The sequence below is a fragment of the Lepidochelys kempii genome, chromosome 9, assembly GCF_965140285.1.
Source record: "Lepidochelys kempii isolate rLepKem1 chromosome 9, rLepKem1.hap1, whole genome shotgun sequence".
Taxonomy (NCBI): Eukaryota; Metazoa; Chordata; order Testudines; family Cheloniidae; genus Lepidochelys; species Lepidochelys kempii.
In genome coordinates, this window is record NC_136388.1 from 23,388,253 (window position 1) to 23,409,045 (window position 20,793).

General features: G+C 41.8%; 1 protein-coding gene across 2 annotated transcripts in view; it reads right to left on the bottom strand.

Annotated features, from left to right (window-relative positions):
• The window catches only part of RSRC1 (arginine and serine rich coiled-coil 1), a 366,646-nt gene that overhangs the window by 5,370 nt on the left and 340,483 nt on the right, over positions 1 to 20,793 (bottom strand). The window contains exons 8-10 of one of the 2 annotated variants that reach the window (XM_073359564.1): positions 5,728 to 5,834; positions 4,280 to 4,426; positions 3,113 to 3,202 (exon numbers count right to left, since the gene is read on the bottom strand). In XM_073359564.1, coding sequence (XP_073215665.1) covers positions 3,128 to 3,202; positions 4,280 to 4,426; positions 5,728 to 5,834 — 329 coding nt within the window. In that variant the 3' untranslated portion in view covers positions 3,113 to 3,127. Of the gene's footprint in view, positions 1 to 3,112; positions 3,203 to 4,279; positions 4,427 to 5,727; positions 5,835 to 20,793 lie in introns of those variants that run through there. The other variant, XM_073359563.1, reaches the window with a different exon arrangement.

Here is a 20,793-nt window from a genome sequence, read left to right on the forward strand (position 1 = left end):
GGTGCTCACACTGGTTCCCAAGAAAGCTTTGCTGCTGGAGCAGCTGCAGCAAATCCTAGGTCTCTCTTTGGAAGAACTATTTGATGACTTCCCCCCAGAGGAGCAGCTCACTGTGGAAACAGCAGCAGAAACACAAGCAGAAGTAGCCCCTCAGTCTGGTAAGTTTCTAGCTCCACATCTGTTGTTATTAATAAAAGGATGGGAGGAATTTCTGGTTTATGACCCCATACAAAATTTATTTATTACAAGCCACAGGCAGCAGTATGTATCCACATTGGAGCCACCCCCTCTTCCCCATATCACCGCATGGAATTCAAAATGGAGACCAGGACACGCATGCAACAATGAGACAAGTATTTATAATTACATTTTTACTACATGCTCGCACATTCTTACAGAGTTGTGCTGGAGTGTTAAAAATAAGAACCTTATATTCCCTCCCCCTTTTAGTATGCCATGCAATACACATCGGCCATGCCAAAATGTAATGAGCTGCCAGTAACTAGTAAACTGTCCAGGGTGAGGGGAGGTTAAATGTAGTCCATGGGTGACAAAATCAATGTCTGAAGTAGAGCTGGGGGTTGCATGTAGTCCAGAAGTGGGCCAGGAGGGGTGAAGATTGTTGTTGTCTGAGAGTCCGTATTATCATTTGTGTTTGTATGTAGTCCTTGGATAGTTGCCTTCAGAGCAGCCTGCACCAGAAGCCGTATGGAGCTGTAGGGAGGTGCAGTAATCCATACATATGCTAATGCAGCATCCTGTTGATTTCCCCCTGAATTTGGACCTGATCCCAGGTGCTGATAAACTTTTCCTATAGTACGAACTCCAGAAAGGTAATCAAATTTTAGGAAAGGACATATTTTCCACTGTCTCCTCACCAGCCCACTCCACTCATAGGTGTGCTGCTCAGTCACCATAACTTTGAAAACCTCTGTGGCATACACAGCTGGCTTACCACTGTTGGCTCAGAATAAAATGTCCCTTTGCCATTGTGGAACCTCTAGAATTGTCTAGAATGTCATTCAGAATGTGGAATACCTGAGGGGGTAGAGAAGGCTTAGGTAGTAAGCTGCACCCCACCCTGCCTGCTAAAAAAAACAAACCCAGGCCCACCTGGTTTACAATTTTTAAACAAAAAACAATTGTAAATTCTCATTGTTTGAGCAGTCTTTTCACTATGATTAACTCAGTTGTGTCGAAAGAGCTTCTCGGAACTGAAGCATTCCTTTCAGAATATATTAAAGTTCAGTTTTACAGAGTATCATTTTCTGGCTTTGAGATTCCACAAGGCACAGTTGCCTGCAGAGGCACTGAACTTGTTTTGAAGTGCTGAGACAATAGAGCACTGTTTGATGTTTATTTTTAGGTCCTTCCACCTTTGCTGGTCTTTCCACCTTGGCAGCACAGGCACATGCCAGCAGGTCCTTGGAATTCAGATCTGACACAGACCAGTCCAAGCAGCAGTATATTTCATTGAGGAACTTATGGTGAATATTCTGGACAGGGCCAACAAGAAGGTGCAATACCAGAAGGGGAGAAGGATTCGCACAAAGTGGAAAGGCACAGACAGGCTGCAAAGCGAGAAGACAGAATTGAAGCACACAAGGAGAGACTCACAGCTCAGTTTCTGGAGCAGGACCTTCTGCCATGAGAGGAAGATTCAATGCAGCAGAAAGACCTGTTCAAGAAACTGCTTATGGCTGTAAGAAGACAGGCTCCTGCTGTGCCCATGTATACCATGGCATCATGTGCTGCAAACCAGGAACAGTTTAGACAATTCCAGGTTTGGGTAGCCCATGGAACTGAAATTTAACAGCGGGTGGACTGGCCAAGACTACCCCATGCAGGCCCCCATCCTGTGCAGCAGTGCCAATGCAAGCAAAATGTGCAAGGAAGGAAAAGGAGAACGGGGGCCCAGGAGACATGCAACATTAGAGAAGAGAATGTATTTGTTAGCAGTGCTTTCACTCTTTTCATCATTATATCCATGGCTTATGTTTGATTAATGGTTTTGGTGTTGGTTTATTACTGTGCTTTGATTTGCTAATAGTAGCTGGTCTGCCTGGCAACTGTGTAATATTGGTTTTGGGTTTTTTTACATCCACATTCACAAATAAAGGCTTTTACTTTATTAACAACGTTTATTACCATCACTGTATCACATCATATAAGGTGTATTTCAAATAATAAAGATAGACACATGATAACTGGGACGTATCCAAATACTGTATCTCAAAACTTGTATCTACATCAAGCCATACTGTAAATCCACAGTTATTGCCACATGCCCCCTATTGGTGGGAAATGTGTCCCAGCCTGTCCGTGATGGTAGACTCCCGATAGGCAGAAAACCCTGGCATCATGAAATTTTCCAGTGCAGTCTACACTGATGTCTATAAATCGGCCTCTGTGGTCCACAAGGACCTGCATAACAATGGAGTAGTACACTTAGCGGTTATGTACTCATGTGTTCCTTGAGGAGGGTGAACTATGGACACACAAGTCCAATTAATGGCCACAATGCAGTTTGAAAACCCCTTTCTCTCAAAATTAGCAATTTCTTCAGGGACATTGTTTGTACCCACCACTTTTGGGTAAATCACTTGCCTGATTGTCTCAGTAACCTCCACCCTCACTTTATCCACAGTTGACTTGCCAGCACCAAACTGGTTCGCAGTTAGCAAATGGATCTTTAGCAGTCTGGAGTAGCCAGCTCCCAGAGAGTTACAGCAACCTGCTTCTGGACTAGTATGGCCACTCTCATGTATGTGTCCTGATGCTGGAGATCAAAGCAAGCCACTTACAAAGCTCCAAAAATGTAGCTTTCTTCATGCAGAAGTTTGGGAGCCACTACTGGTCATCCCATGTCAGTCTGCTCTTGTGGCCCTGCTCCAGAAAGACAGGTGTACATAGGGGGATCAGCAGCTATACTAAGAGTCCTGAGCAACATCAGCCCGTTTGAGACTTCCATGTCTGTATCATCGTCCTCTTCCAACAGGTGCCTTCAGTAGTCAGAAAACATCCACAGAATGTCCACCAGCATCTCATGGATGCTCTTCCAGTTTCCCGAAACAAGAGTGAAAGCCCAATCAAAAGAAGCTCTTCAAATGGTGGCTCCTCCATGTTGCTAGTTCTGGTTGCTGGGAGCATGCAGACTCAAAAAATGGCTCAGCAGGGGATGTTGGTGGGATGCGACAGCTTTCTGTAACATGCAGGGTGAACAGTCAAGTTTTCCCACACTGCACTAGGAACCAAGGGCTAGAGCAGCCACAGCTGGGGAAGTCATAAGGAAGCCAGGAATATGGTAGTTTGACTCAGGTCTGTGTCCTGCAGTGTGGATGCGAGGGCCCAGTTTGGGGCCCAGGTCCAGAAATTGTAAACCTAGAGTCAGAATTAATGTAGATGCTCAAGCTCTGGGGTTACAAACCCAGGGTCTGTGGACTTTAGTCCCACTAACGCTGGAGTTTCACTGCAGTGTAAGCATACTCTGAATCACTCTGGTTCACCAACTCAAACCACAGAAACTTTCAAACAATTTCCACTGACTTTTCATAGATTTGCACAGGGATTTAAATTGCATTAATGGCTTTAGGAAATCTCTACACAACTCTGAAAATGTAGGAGTTTTTACGGGACAGTATTTGATTCATCCATTAGTTGTATTCAGTGTAATCTGTATATTTCTCGCTCTCATTTTATATTGTATATTAACTGGACACATAATTTAGAATGGATAATTATTATCTGATGGGTTAAAAAAAATGATCAATGATTCATGAAGAAGCAGGCCAAAGAGATTCCGGTTGAGATTACTCAACAGCGGTAACTTTTCAAATGGATTGGGTCATACTTTTCTCTATGGAATCTTAAAACTTCCATGTTTTCATCACACCCTTTTTATGAGTTTTTCTCTAAAGCTACTGCAGCTTCTGCCATTCTCTGCTCAGGCATCTCATGTAACACAACAGTAATATATACATCCTGGATAAATGTAAGTTAAAAGATATGTTTTGTTTTTTTTAGGGCAGACTGTCACTCATTCACTTTAAAATTTCACTTTCACTCAGAACCTTGTTGGGCGCATCTCCTAACACTTCACTATTTTAGATTATGCGAGTTGTGTAATCTTTTTCCAGTCAATGGTGAGCTCATCAGTAAATAGTCTTTGGAACCTAGAATCTTTGACAAGCAACACTGCAAAAGTATTCGGTCATGTGACCTTGACTCCACCTAGTAGACTTTGTTATTTCAAGGGTTCAATAAATATCAACACACTTACATTTGGATGTGCTAAAGAGTTATCATCTTGGTACTTTATGGCAGTAGGAATGTTGCCAGGTGCTATTTCTTTTTCAGTATTAGACAGATCGACAGTTCCCACTCCGACAGTTGCAGGTTCACATTTTAGTTCACCAGCTTCTGTTGACTAAAAGGAAAAAAACCCACATTTGGATGCTATCAAGGATGTAGAATATCATTCCTGATAAACACCCAAGCATTGTAATATAACTTTGTATTCAACTTTCTTAACATGTTCAGATTACAACCATTAACTAACTAATCCACAAAACAATAATCATCATCTTCATACTTTTCAAAATGGATAACAGGAACTGCCTGCGCGTGTCAGACTGGTAATATGAGTGAAGGAGAAGCACTGCCAAGTAGGGAAGTGAAAGAGCAGAGCTGCAGTTTTTTTCCATAGAGCACATTTATTCAAAAATTGTGTGAAACTTTTAAAGTAAATACATATTTGAAACGACAATAATGGTACTCTTTTCAATGGAACACTCAGTGACAATTAAAAACATTCCATTCTCTCAATGGAACACTCATTTGCTTATGCACTTCCTCTTATAAAGGGAAAAGTGTGTGGTTTCTGAACAAAGACAGAAGCCTGGTCCACACTTAAAAATTAGATCGACCTATGTTGCGTAGGGCTATGAAAAATTTTGTACTGTGAGCACCATAGTTAGGTTGAAATAAACACCAATGTTGACAGTTAAGTCGACAGAAAAATTCTTCTGTCGCTCTAGCTATTGCCTCTCAGAGAGGTGGATTCACTATGGACAGGGTTTTCCCCTTGATGTAGGAACCATCTACGCTATGTGCTATAGAGGCATAGCTGCAGCTGTGTCGCTGTAGCACTTGTAGTATAGACATAGCTTCAATGGCCAGAGTTAGGTCACAATTTTAAAACCTGGATGTCTTAAGTCATATTTAGGCACTGAAATAAAAGTGGCCTGACTTTCAGAGTTGCGGAGCCCTCTGAATATCAGGCCACTTTTATTTTGGTGCATACATATATTTTTAGGAGTCTAGCTTTAAAACTGTTTACCCTTTATATAAGTACGAACATAAGTTACCTTATTGCCTTTGCATGATGATTTGTCTAACTCTCGCCCCTCCCTTTTTCTTTATACCTTTCTGTTCTGACATAATGACTTTTTAAAAAAATGTTCAAAATAACCAAACTCCTAAGCAGGGCCGTGACCATCTTGCCATTTCAACAATGTATTTCACCTCATCCTAAACTCTCACGCACCTCCAGTCCTGTCACTCATCCTTACTTCAGCACCAATTCAAGTATCTATGGAGATGTTTGAACGCTGGTACTGGGAATGAGGATTGCCAATGTGATGTGTCAAGGGAAATTGCATTAATGCTGCAGCTTCCACCTGCCACCCCAGGCGGCTTATACGCAAAGATAGGCTATTGACAACTTACCTTTTTGACTTCTTTACTTGATCTGAATGTCTGTGGAACAAAAGAGTCACTTTCAATAGCTTCAATTTCTTTCACTCGTTTCACTTGTTCTACCAGAGTGGCTTGGTCTACAAAAGACAGTCATAATATCAGTATATTTCAGTGTAAGCTTATGATCAGTGCTGTGCCTAAGCAATACTATCGCTAGATAGTTTACTATTTATGAAATATGTACTAGCTTCAATGAAAGCTAAAATATTCTGTTACAAAGAAACATTCCTGCTTTATTAAGAACAAGAAGAGTGATTAAGCTGTAATTGCTTTATTCATGATGCTGAGATAAAAATTTGCTACTTGCACGTTAACAGTGCCAGAACTGCAGTGTTTGGATATATTGAAAAAAACAGGGATTCTGGAATAGTGTGAATTTGTAAGAAATGTCCATTAAAAGAGAAAGTTACTTACCTTTTAATAACTGGAGCTTCTTTGAGATGTGTGGTCCCTATCTGTATTCCACTATGGGTATACATATATTCTATGCGCCCCGAGCCAAGGAATTTTGAAAGGAGTGTCCATTGGTCTGCAGATGCACCTTGGTTCACCTCATGCCTCTAACTGAGGAGATAAAGGGAGGACAGACTAATCACCTCTCCAGTTCCTTCTCCACCTTGAATCAGAGAAGATCTGAGGCAGAAGGGAAGGAGGGTGGGTAGTGGAATATAGATCTCCAGTTACTATAAGGTAATTCTCTCCTCTTCGAGTGCTGGTCCCTATATGTAAGTCCAGTGTGGGTGACTGACAAACAGTACTCAAATAGGAGGAGGGTGCAAAGTCATAAATGGCAGAGCCGAACAAAAGCACTGAAAAGATGCATCAGCAGAGGAGTCCTGTACCAAGGCGTGAGTGCCTAGCAAATGTGTGGACTGAGTTCCACATAGCTGCCTTGCAGATGTCAAGTAGAGGCACCTCTTGAAATGATGCCATAGATGTTGCTTGTGCTCTTGTGGAATGAGCTCTTACCCAAGGAGGAGGGGGAAGATAGCTAATAGCAGAGCAAAATACAGACCGAGATCCATTATGAGATTCTCTGAGAGGATATAGCCTGACCCTTTTCACTATTGCGACAAATAATCTAGGGGGATTTCCTTATTGTTTTCGTTCTCTGCAGGTAAAAGGCTAAGGCTTGCTGAATGTCAAGGGAATGGAACCTTCTTTCTTCTGAGGATGTGTGAGGTTTTGAGATGAACATAGGTAAGTGGATAGATTGGTTCAGGTGAAACTCAGACTATTTTGGGGGGTGAATTTAGGGTGTAAACACAATTAAACCTTGTCCTTATGGACTAGCTTAAGGAGGATCCACCATCAATGCCCAGGCTCATCAATCCTCCCAACTGAGGTGATGGCTACCAGGAAATGTGACTTTCATTGAAAGGGAACACATGGAACAAGAAGCTAATGGTTCAAAAGGAGGCTTAGTAAGTACAGAGAGAACAAGGTTAAATTCCCATGGAGGAATAGGCTTTTTTTTCAATAGGCAGAAAAGTTCTGATTAGGGCTTTCCAGAATTTGCTCATCAGAGGGTGTGCACAGATTGAGTAGTCCTGTGAAGGCAGATGGTATGCACTGACTGCTGCCAGGTGGACCCAAAAGGAACTGACAGACAAACCTGCAGTCTTCAAGGAAAGAATACAGTCCAGAATGAAAGCAATAACTGTGGCTTCTGGAGAAATAAGTCTTGGATGCATCCACATAGTGTAACACTTCCACTTGGCTAGGTAACATTTTCTAGTGGAATCTTTCCTACTATTAGAAAGGATGTTCTGTACAGCTCCTGAACACAATTGCTCTGAGCACAATGCCCATCAAAAAACCAGGCTTTGAGATGAAGTGGACATGGGTTAGGATGCCTGATCTTTCCATTCCCTTCAGTCATGAGACCAGGAAATGTAGGAATAACAATTGGTGCCCAAGATGACATGCGTAGGAGGTTTGGGAACCATAACTGTCTGGGCCATTTGGGGGCAATGAGAATGACTCATGCCCTGTCCTGCCGAATCTTGCACAAAACTTGAAACAGGAGTGGCAGTGGAGGTAAGGCATAGTTCAGATGGTCTGACCATGGAAGGAATGGAGTGTTGCCCTGTGAGTGGTGACCCAGGCTCCTTTGGAACTGTATAGATTGCACTTCCTGTTTGCTTAGGAGGTGAACAGGGGTCCCCCACAAAGAGTGAAAATATTGTTTGCCAGAGAGTCTTGAAGATCCTGCTTGTGATAGACAGAAAAGTGTCTGCTGAGAGACTCCGCTAGCACAGTGTTTCTCAACGACTAGTCCCTAAAATCTCCCTGACACAGTTTAGGAAGGCAACAAGTTGGTCCCTGGTATCAAAAAGGTTGGGAAACTCAGCGGTAGCACATTCTGGTTTTCTGGGAGGTTGACTGCTGACAGGGTAATCTGATTGCTGATGCACCAGTTCCACAGACCGAGCGCTTGTGGGCACAGGGAGGTGGGGTTGAATCCTTGTTTGTTGATGTAAAAGACAGTTGTAATTTTGTCTGACATTATGAGGGCATGGTAAATAAATGGGAGGAAGGTTCTGCAAGCCCTTTGAACTGTTTGTAGCTCTAGAACATTGATGTGTTTCCTAGACTCTCGAGGTGTCCAGGTGTACTGTTATCCATGCGAGCTCCGCAACCGATAGAGATGTGTCAGTAGTGATTGTCCTGTCTGGTGCAGAGGCAAGGAAGGGAATACTGACACAAACCCGATGGGGATTTTTCCACCATGACACGGGCCATATCACTTTGGTGCGAAGAGTCACTGTGGTGGCCATGGACTGTCAGTTTGGCAAGTACACTGTTTGAAGCCACTCTTGTAGGCAACAAAGGTGTAGTCTTGGAAAAGGTGTGACAAGTGCATGAGGCCACATGGCCTGGTGGGGGGGAGAGAGAGGTCTCAACAGGCTCTCTGGTAGGGTTGTAAACCAAACACCCTTGCCCTGCTCCTGTCCTGCCCCCCTCTGGTGACTCCATCCCCCCTCACTCACTCTCCCCCACCCTTGCTCACTCGCTCATTTTCACCGGGCTCGGGCAGGGGGTTGGGTTGTGGGAAGGGGTGAGGGCTCTGGCTTGGGGTGCAGACTCTGGGGTGCAGGGTGGGGATGAGGAGTTTGGGGTTCAGGAAGGAGCTCCAGGCTAGTGCCAAGGCATTCAGAGTGCAGAAGAGGGTGCAGGCTTTCGGAGGGAGTTTGGGTGTGGGAGGGGGCTCAGGGCTGGGCAGGGGGCTGGGGTGTGGGAGAGGGTGTGGTTCCCGGCCAATGGGAACTGCGGAGCAGGAGCAGTGTGTGTGAGCCCCCTGGCTGACCCTACACCTAGGAGCCAGACATGCTGGTCGTTTCCGGGAGCCATGCAGAGCCAGGGCAGGCAGGGAGCCTGCCTTAGCCCCATTGCGATGCTGACGGGACTTTTAGCGGCTTGGTCAGCAGTGCTGACTGGAGCTGCCAGGATTCCTTTTTGGGCGTTCCAGTTGAAAACCAGATGTCTGGCAACCCTATTCTCTGGGGTGGTTTATGATCTAGTCTGTAATAACATTCATAGCCTGAAACCTGTCTCTTGGCAAGTAACCCTTTCCGTGATGGAATTTAAGGACGTCCCAATGAAAGCCAAAGTCTGTGTAGGGGTGAGAACGGATTTTTCAGCATTTATGTTGACCCACAGAGAGAAGTTGTAGCATTGTTGAAGTCGACGCCTGAGTCTCTTGGCATGACCTGGTGACAAGGAGCCAAATGTTGAGGCAGGGGAAGATGGTGAAACCACGGCATCCTATATAAGCTGCTACTACAGAAAACACCTTGGTAAAGACCCTGGGGGCAGCCGCAATGCTGAAAGGGCATACTCTGTACTGAAGTGGTTGGAGCAAACTATGCATTTGAGAAAGCGTCAGTGAGTTGGGTGAATGTAGGTGTCCTTCATGTCGAGAGCTGTGAACTATATGTCTTTCTGCAGGGATGGAATTATAGATGCCAACATGATCATGAAAAATTTGAAAAGTGGTTGAGATGGCAGAGGTTGAGAATGGGTCTCCAACTGCCTTTCTTTTTGGGGACTAGGAAATATGTTGAGTAAATACCACTCCCTTAGAATTGAAGAACCACCTGCTTTATCATTCAGTGCTGTAAGAGACATTCCTCTTCTTGATTGAGAACATTCTTGCAAGAGTGGCCCCCAAGATGGGGTGAAGAAGAGGTTTTTGGACAGGGTAAAAATGCAAACTCCATTGTATAGCCAGAATGCATGATGCTGAGCACTCATCTGTCTGTTATTGCACTCCAGGTGTTGAAAAAGAGTGCTAGACAACCCCCAAAGGGTGTGTGGGAGTCAGGAGGTGTTGGACTCAGTGGTTTTCAGCTCTCAAGCTGCAGTCAAAATATTTAGGCAAGGGCTGGGATTCGAATGAGGAACCTTGCTGCAGAAAGTGTGGGGAAACAGGTCTTCTGAGTGCTCTGCCTCTTACCAGGTGGTCATAAGGTCTCTGGTGGAAAAACTATTGAGCCATCAGTCTAGACTTCTATTGTTGCTAGTAGACTTTTCTCTTCAGGGCAGTTGAATGTATTCCCAGGGAGAAGAGGGTGGAGTCTCCTGAAGTGTGTAAGGACTCATCCATCATCTGATTAAACAGATGAGTCTCACTGAAGGGAAGAAGGGAAGGTCCTTAATGGTTTTCTGGACCTCCCTGGGTTGATACTGCTGAGCAAACGGAGAGGAAAAGTTTGGGGGACTTCTTGAAAACCTTCATCCTGTCCAGGTAGAAGGCTAGGGCTCTCCTGACATCCAGTGTGTGTAATATAGCTACTCTGTTGTCTCGGTAAGGCTTGGGTTAGAAGGGTGGAAGAGGAATCAATTTGGTTCATGTGAAACAGAGAGGTTACTTGAGGAATGAATTTTAGATATGACCTAAGTGTAATCTTATCCCAAAAGAATAACACATGGGGGGAGGGGGTGTTCCATTAGAGTCGCTATTTCGCTTATTCTCCTAGTCAAGGTAATCGCTATCAGGAAGGCCATGGGTTCGAAGGGAGGCCTAATCAGTCCTTTCAGTACCAGGTTTAGGTCCCATGTGAGAGTAGGAAGTTGAGGTTGTGGGAAGAGGTTTGCTATACCCTTGAGGAACTTTTTAGTAGTCGGGTGTGACAGCACTAAGTATCTCTCTGTTGGTTGGTGGAAGGCTATTACAGCCACTAGGTGGACTCTGAGAGCGCTTAAAGATAGCCCCGATCTTTTTAGGGCTAGTGCATAAGTCTAAGATAAAGTGTAAGAGTCGTGGATGTCGGGGAGATTTGTTGGGAAGTACACCAAATCTGAAACCTAGAGCACTTTTGCAGGTACATATGTTGTGTTGAGGACTTTTTACTGTGTAATAATACCTCTTGCACTCCTTTGAACAGGAGCTTTCTATATGTTTGAACCAAGAGGATCCATGCCTTCAGGTGGAAAACCACCAAATTGGGATGTAGGATGTGTCCTCTGTCCTGGGAGAGGAGGTATGGAGTGACTGGGAGAGAGATCAGTGGGCACATCGCAAGCTGTGACAGATAGGGTACCAGGTCTGTCTCGGCTAAGTAGAGGCAATCAGAATGACATCTCTTTTTATTTTCAGCAGGACACTTGACAGCAGGGGAAAAGGAGGAAAAGCATAAAGAAGGTCACTGTCTCATGGGAGGAGAGCATCTCCCAAGGAGTGTTGTCCTATCCCTCCTTTGGAGCAGTAGCATGTACATTTCTTGTTCAGGTGAGTGGCAAACAAGTCTGTCCAATCCCCTGAATAGATCGTGAAGTACTGCTGGATCTAGCTTCTACTCGTGGTCATGTCCGCCACTCTCTTTGCCAGGTCCTAGAAGAGACAAAAGTCATCAGCCAGGAATGGCAGAGGAGGCATGACAGGCTCATCCAGGGAGGAGGAGATGGTCCTCAGGGGCCTCAACTGCACCCTCATTTTCTTCCACAATTTTTTCCAAAGTTTCTGAAGCTCTGGACGCTGCAGCCAAAGGGGTGTGCCTTGATAGTTCTTGGGTAGGGCTAGAAGCTTGAGAGGCCTGGTGTTGATAATGCAGCCCCGGGGTCCCCACGATGGCATAGAGGTTGGCAGTGGTGCCCAAGGGTAGCTGTACCAAGATGGTGGTGGTGGGGCCTTCTGAGGGTATGCTTGAGGATCCTGTTGATACTGGGCACAGTAAGGAGCCTGAGAGGAGTACTGTGATGCTAGCTTCTCAGGTTCACTATCTGAGTCTTCACTAGAGAGCAGGGAAACATGACAGGGCAGTGGGAAAAACTCCCATGCTGGTTGAACACTAGGAGGAGACTCTGGTACGTCCGATACACAGAGGTCCCTAGAGTGTCAGAATTCTGGCAGTGCCAACTGACTCGATGCTGCTGTTGGTACTAGGGGGGGACGGGGACGAAGATCTTGTCCATACTGGTTGCTCTGGTGCCGAATGAAGTGTCAACGGTAGTACTGATGTAGAATCATGTACCGATAATGCCTTCTTAGAGGAGTGCTTACTTCTGTCCTTGGTGCCATTGACTCAGTGCCTGTACCAATCAGGTCTGTGGGCTTGTCAACTATCTGCCCTGAGAACTTCTACGAGCCATGGGTGGTAAGTGAGAAGGTCTCGGTGCTAGCAGTACAAAGGATACCAAGCATGCTGGAAAGCATTTGGAGCGCTCTTGGAGCTCACTGGGGGGACCTCCTACTCTGTTTTTTGACTATTTGTGAGAGGGGTCAGCAGCTTGTTTCTTTGCCTAACAACCTTTAGATGTTGAGGGTTGTGGGGACGACTTACATCCCCCAGGTGACTCGTGTTGTGGTTCCGAAGAGGGTCGGAGAGCTGCCCTCATGAAGATAATCTTCTGTCTTAGCTCTGTATCTTTATGAGACCAGGGCCTGAATTGCTGGCAAAGAGCACACTTTTGTTGAATGTGGCCTTCCTTGAGGCAGCTAATGCACTGGGAGTGCTTGTCTGCGACAGGGATTGCCTATTTGCAAGAGAGGCACTTCTTGAAGAGTGGTGAGCTGGGCATACCCTATTGGGGGAAGGGTCCCCAACGAGGAAAAAAGCGGAAGAAACTAAAGTCTTTTTTTTTTTTTAATGATAAGAGAAAAACTACAACTAGAACTACAACTAAGAACTAGGAGGCTAACAAACTATAAAAATGGAAATTGAAAGTAATGGTCCTAACAGACTGCGAATAGCTCTGTCTCTAGCTGGGGTGGCTGAGAAGGAACTAAGGATGGTTAGCCTGCACGTGTGGACTAGCCTCGTGGTGCAGCATGAGGAGAGATAGCACATGTGTCGACCTAATGGACACTTCTACTGAAGTTCTCTGATCAGCAGCGCAGGGATGCAAGCAGATCTACAGTGGAGCAACAAATAGGGACAGTGCTTGAAGAAGAATTTAAGATATGTTTGAAATCAGAAAAATTCCAGAAGAGCAACAGGATTGAAACAAATAACAAAATAAGGACAACGATGTGCCAAGTACTTCCTGTTGTGCACGTGAAATTCTAAATCCATATATGCCACCTATGCTATACAAGACTGCATTTTATTTTGCATAGAGAAAATCTAAATTATAAACTCCATCTACCTGTGCAAACAATCAATGAAAACTCACTTCAAACAATATTTTAATGATAATCAAGCAAAGAAATTTGTGTAGCTGTCAAATACCCTGATGTAATCTTTGTACAAACATATCATACTAATTTCACAACAACCGTGTTTTCTTTGACAGCTTGTGCAACAAATATGTCCTGTCTACAATAATGGGTAGCTTGGGCTTTTCAGTTACATTAACATCTGAAAACAGCATTTGTGCTGCTGTCTGTCTTACTTTCTACTTCTGCTACACTCATAGTTAATCTCACATATCACCTAATCCTCTCCAGCTAGTTCCATGTGCAACTGTGGTGACAGTACAACTTTGGCCTCAACAGTGTGATTATTTTTATTTTCTGTTAATATTGTAACTGCTCTCCTCCGATCTGATGAAGTGAGCTGTAGCTCAGGAAAGCTTATGCTCAAATAAATTGGTTAGTCTCTAAGGTGCCACAAGTACTCCTGTTCTTTTTGCGAATACAGACTAACACGGCTGTTACTCTGAAACCTGTCAATACTTCTAATAACGATTATTATGTTTATTACAATAGTGCCAAGGGACCAGCCAAGAATGGGGCCGCATTGTGCTAGGAACTGTACAAACACACAGTAGCAGACAGTTCCTGCCATGAAGAACTTTCAGTGAATAGACAAGACAGCAAAAGGTAGAGGAAAAGGGGTATAATGTACAAGCAGAGTAAACAATGAGATGGCCTGAAAATGTCATATTAGTTCCCTGATTTTTCTTTTTTAAATTTTTTTTGGGGAGGGTTTACTTAGGAAGGGATAAGATGAATGAAAAGACAAGGGAAGGGAGAGGTAAACAATATACTTGCTCATGCCAAATATTCATAAAGCTGTACATTGATTGTTGAATATGGATCAGTGCATAAAACATTGTACTCGAAAGCAATTCTATAAGTCTCAACTATTGCTCTCCTATCTGCCATTTTAATAATTTGATTGAATATATGCATGAGATTTTTTACTGTTTCTTTTGATAATTGAGAAAATATAGAATAAGGCACTATCATCTTAGAAAGACTACACCATACTCATTCCCTTATATCAGGGTTCTCAACCTTTTTCTTTCTGAGGCCCCCCAACATGCTATAAAAACTCCATGGCTCACAACTGTTCTTCTGCATATAAAAGCCAGCGCTTGGGGGTAGCAAGCATGGCAATTGCCTGTGACCCCGCCCCACAGGGGTCCCTGCGAAGCTACATTGCTCAGGCTTCGGCTTCAGCCCTGGGTGGCAGAGCTCAGGGCCCTGAGCTTCTGCCCCATGCAGTTGGGCTTCAGCTTTCTGCCCTGGGCCACAGCGAGTCTAATGCTGGCCCTGCTTGGTGGACCCCCTGAAACCTGCCCAGAGCCCCCCGGAGGCCCCAGACCCCTGGTTGAGAACCACTGCCTTATAGCTTAATTTTAACAAATATGAATGCCGTATTCTTATTTTAATTTGGAGCTCAGTTGAAATAAACAGTGGCAGTAATCACTGGTGACATAAACAAAAAATCAGAATAAATGTAAAGAGCTTGATTCACTGCTGGCTGAACCAGGATGAAAGCTTCTAGTAGAAGAAAGTCTGCCCAGAGATAGATCACAGTGATGCAAAATACCTACAACCACTATCTCTACAAGGAAGCTTGCTGCTGTTCAGTATAATTCCACAAATGGGTAGTGAAGGTTGGGAACAGGGTTTGGCCAGGACATCTGAGAGATGCACTGATCCAGTACATCTGCCAGGCATCCTCCCCAAGAAGGACGTCGAAATGGCTGTGATTGTTCATTAAAGTCTCAGTCCTGCAAGGGCCTCTGATCCAGCAAAGCACTTAAGTACATATTAATTTTTAAGTTTGGGATTAGTCCTATTAACTTTAATGGGAAAAATCACCTACTTAAAATTAAGCAGATGCTGAAAGATTTTGTTGGATCGGGGCCAGAGAGCCCAGCACCTTGCAACAGCTATTGCTAAAGCTGCATTCCCCAGGCAGAACACCACTATGGGAGAGTGAACAAGCGAACACTAATGCCCTCCTTGATAGAAGGGAAGTCATTCTCCTTTGGGTGCAGCTGACCCTGCTGGCACAGAAAGAAATGGCGAAGGAGGCTACATAAGCTCAGATACCATTGTGATGGGCACAGTATCAAAACCTAAATCAACAGATTAGATAGGCGTCAGGAAGAAGGGAGATGGATATAGATTTTTAAGGTTCAGTTGCTCAATTCTTTTAATACACAAAATCCGCTATTACTATCTAGCCTTTTATAATATTTTATATGAATCAGATACAAAACTATAATAATGACAAGTTACAAAGAGACGCAAAATCACTGAATGTTTCTGGGATATTACCAGTGACATTAACTTGCTGAAAATGGACCGGAAAAAAACATCGTCCATTAGTGTATGATAGTTTTGACAAATACATATTGGTAGATAAAATGACTTCCATGCATATGTTGTTTGTCAGATGTCAGTAGAAAGGATATGTATTTCATAGTAAAATAAAAAATAATGAAGTAAGAAAGCTAAGAGGCAATAGACAAAAAAATCAATACTAACTCATTGCAGAGCAAGTCCTTTAACTCTGGTTATACTGAAAACAGAATACTAAATATTGTATTAGTGATTGTTGATGTGACTTTTTAAAAATAAGCTATTCTTTGTATAAGAATTACAATTAAACTAATTTTTACAAGATTTTGTCCTTTTAGTTTATTACCAAAGGAGACAGACATATATGCAGAATGGTTTTTAATAAAACTGTATATGATTGGGAAGCCTTTCATGTGATGAGCTTCTGTTTCAATGTGTCTGCTCAAACCATATGGATAACATCTGTAAATCAACACAACACAAATACTGTAGCAATGTTCTACTATAAACAGCAGGTGGCATTATCCTACAAGATAAATCAGACCACAAGCATAAAGACTTCACACAGACAGAAGAAAAGCATCAAAAGAAACAACCTTATCTTTAATAGATATAAAATACACTGTCTAAAAATGATTCTCTATTTCATGCCTTTTACCTTAAAATTAGTTCAATTAGGCTAGTATTTAGTTAACCAACTTTTATAGTAATATAAAGGTCACTGCCTTATTTATCTAAAGTCACTTATGCTTTTACTGTAAACACTGTATAGTAAAGATGATTCAACTGGTATTTTATTCTTAATATATTGCCAAAGATACATGCATAATATAATGAATGTCTTATTGTCATACTGACTAATTTTGTATTAAAAATAGTTCCTTTTAGAAAATAAATCCCCGAAGTATGCCTTCATTAAAGTTGTATTTAAAACAGCATACGGAAATAGTGCACTTAAAATAATTACAAATGCTGGAGGATGAGAGGAAAAACCCAATTTGCCTGCAATCTGAGCACACAGTATACTTGTATAGATTTTTTGTTTGTTTTTAAAAACAAAGTAGCTCCTAAATTCTGCCTACAATTTAAAAAGTAACAAAACCCCCGAATCCTCAAAATTATTGTGTCGTGAACCATCCAAAAATCTCCCTTTAATTTAAAAAAAAGTTACTGAAATCGATCTTAGCTTTAATCATGTGATTTGTCTCTCTCTCTCTAGTATAATCCTAATGTTGTGATATTTACCAGATCCTTCACTAAAATAGCTGTAAAAATGAACTGATGATTAATATGGTGCTAAATAGATCTAGCGACTGTTCTTCAGATCCTTATGACTGAAGAATAACACAATGTCAGTGTATTCTGATGGAATTTGTTTATATCTCTTCATGTTTGACCACCTGTTACATATTTAAATGGACATCGTTTTTAATTCACTAATTAAATAATCTGTTTTCTAATAGAGTACACATTAAATAACATGGTCTGAAATATTTTTAGAATAACACTTTAAGATTGTTTTTCTGCTTTCCTGTTTGCTTATAAGTGTCTTTTTCAGCAAAGGAGAAACTGTGAAGCTTACAAAAAAAGTGCTGCCAAATGAAATAAACAAACTGACAAAATAGAGAAAAATATTCCCCACCTGCTTTTAGTTACAGTAAAAACTTTGTTATTACTTGCAATATCCATAGAAAACACAAATTGCAGATACAAAAGTGATTTTCAAATATACAAGCCATTTAAATACCACATACGCTTACTGAATTGATGCAAAGCTTCCTCAAAGGACAAAAAAAAAAAAAAAAAGGTGTAGTATGAAGACAATAATCTTGTGGCGCAATCCAGTGTATGGCAAGAAATTTAAAGTTTTTTCTCGATTACTTGGGAAAGAAAGGCACAACTGCATGAATTAAAGTCATTTTAGTCATTCACAATGGGCAAATAAAAATATTTTAAACTAGACTAGACAAAAGCACTAGTACAATAAGGAAAAATCCTGCACTGGCAGCAGGATTGGCTGACCTAGTGCCCATCTTTGGCATCTCTTAAATTATATGAACTTTGGACTTCATTGTGAAAATAGGTTATGAGATAAACCAACAAAAACAGGAAAGTAACAAACATAAGACCAGCCATACTCGGTCAGACCAAAAGTCCATTTAGCCCAGTAGCCTGTCTTCCTACAGTGGCCAATAACAAAGGTGCATATTGTTTTTCTCCTTTTAATTCCTATCATCAACCCGGCCTTGTGTAGTCTCTGCTTCTGGCAGAGAATTGGAAGTCACTCCCAATGAAGTCCATCAGCATATCATGTATTGGCTGTAACGTACGTGCACCGTAGCTACCTCTGGACAGAATCAGACTTGGTCTGGTATTTGTGATTCTATACATTCTAGTAAGTGGCCTAAAAAAAATAAGAGAAGCATTCACATTAGTTTTGACTAGGGGAGATTCTCCTTTAGAGAAGTGGTATAAATCTGAGTATTTGACTATTTAGAAAAGAAGGTCCTGAGTTCTACTCCGTCTGTTAAAAGCCAGAAGTTTGGCAGATGTTCAACACTGTCTATGTATATATGTGGCCACAAAGTCATTTCAAACATAACTTCTGAGTAAGCTGGAGTGGTGACTATAGAATAATGAAAAGAATCCTTTCCCCCATGTGGTCTGAAGATGCTGCCTTCAGAGCTCTTTGTCTTGACTGAGTGGGTTATGATAGATCAAAAATAGATCTTCAGCCTGTTTAACAACCCCCAAACAAGAGTCAACAGTGAGGATGAATCCTGGGGCATTCAGCACCAAGGGTGAAATCCATTCCACCCACAAACCCCAATACAGTAGTCTATCTTTATGTGGACAGAGTGTGAATGTGTTAAGAAGTGAAATCCACCATCCAAATCTGAGGCCAGTGAATGGGACAGCAATACAGCTCACTCCAGCCAGTTTTCAAGTCTATGGGTTGGAGTAGCAGCTGCAGCCTCTTAGCAGCAGAGACCTGATCGAAAGCCCATTGAAGTCAATGGAAAAAAACTCCATTGATTTCAGTGTGCTTTCTACTGGGGCCCAGTTGCACAATGGATTGGGGCCACTTGTCTGTTCAAATGTAGATGCCATGTCCCTTCCATCAGGCCAACTCCTTTCAACATCCACTGTGGCCTTCTGGGCAGGGTGGATAAAAATTGATGATTAAAAATCAGATTTTTTATTTTTTTTTAATCTAAATCAGAATATTTTATTTAAATCAAATTTTTAAAAATTTAAATAAAATACAGTGTAATTAAAAAACTATTTAAATTAAAATTAAATTTACAACCTATGTAAACATATTACAATGTATTAAAATAGTTTAAATTAAATAAAAAAATAATACTAAGTAGTACTTATTTGCTTGCTTATAAGTTTTAATGAAGGTCAAACCACTGAAGTGATGGTAGTCACTAGCTAGGTACCTGCAACTAGAGTTTGTTGAAGTACTAAACCAGCTTTTGATAGCAGTAGCTTCTTTTGGAGGTGCAGAGAGAATATTTTCTTCATTTCAGTTTATTTAACTAGTTCAGTTCAATGACTAGGTCATTCAAAGTTATAAAACCAACTGGGAACTGAAAAATGAAGCAAATTTATTTTCCTCTTACAATCTAACATAAAAACTAAATGAGAGAGGATGAGATCTAGTAGTTCTAAAATCTTGAAGGACATGGTGACCAGAAATAACCAGTTCAATTCACCAACTACACATAATATTTCCTTTGTTTAATAAATGCAAAACATGTTTTGGTAAGCTTTTTTTCTAATGTATTCAGCCCATTTAAAGTAGTTCTAGTTAATTTAAAAAATATAAAATAAAATGCTGTTGCATTCTTAATTGAATCTGAATGTCCACCTGATAGAGCTTGACACAAATCACAAGTAAAAAATTAATCATCTAGTAAATAAGAAATACATCATTCACCATTTTCTATTTTAAAAATGTGAAAATTAAGAATCTGAATAAATGTAAGTTGTTATATAATTGCTTAAGGGTGAATTTCATCTTGTAAGCAACAGATTCTTCCTTTTGTGCTACAGTACTGTTTCTATTGGCTGCCAGTGAGGCATGGGATTTATCCAAAGTGGGACCAGCCATTAGAGGGAGACATGATCATACAAAACACCAGTTTATCACACAAAGAAAGTATCTAGTAAGCATCCCAAGCATTGGAAGTGCACAGTTTTTAAGTGACAACTGAATTTCCACTTTGTAACAACCTGTGGCTGGATACAAATATCACAATCATTAGCTGAGATTGAACCTAAGACTTTCAGCACCAAAACACAGGAAGTCAGAGGTCAGAGCCCTACTGACAGATCATGGAGGATACTACTACCCTGGGAGCACATGCCAGGATTGCCTCCATTTTCTTTCCTTTAAATGAATATGAGTACTCATGAAAGGGGGCAAAACTGACAATCTTCTGTGTGCAGAAAAAGTATGGCACCAGCAACGAACACGAACTTCTCCACATTGCTCTGCCACTGTATTTCAAAGCTTCCTTGGAATGATCACCTTTAAAGAAAAAGAATAGTCCACTCTCCTCCAATTAAATTCTGAGTCTCTTTTCTGAAACTGCAGCCAGGGAGCCAACTGTGGTGATGGTTTCTGTGGTGTGGGCCCCTGCCACTAGGAACTGGAGTGAGCCCGCCAACTAATTCTACAAAGAAAAACTGACCAAATCCAAGTTAATTAAAAGGCAGGGTTTTTTCCCCAGTTTAATTTTTAAGTTGTCATGAAAAGTTATAAATAATATTTTTTTTAAAAATGTGGTAGGTCAGATAGTTGTACTGGTTATGCTAGTGTGTTTATTCTGGGGTCAAATCTGTGCATTTTAAACATCTGAGATGTTGTGGTCTGAGTATTTTTCTGTGCTTACCAAAGGCAACATTCTGATTTACACAACTCCCTGATGCATATATAATCACACGAGAGTTTAAGTCAGGGCAGAATTCAGAATGAAGTTTTTAAGTGCTTAGTTTTCTTATTATGCCATTTCATTAGCTACAGTACCTGTATAGACAAGTTT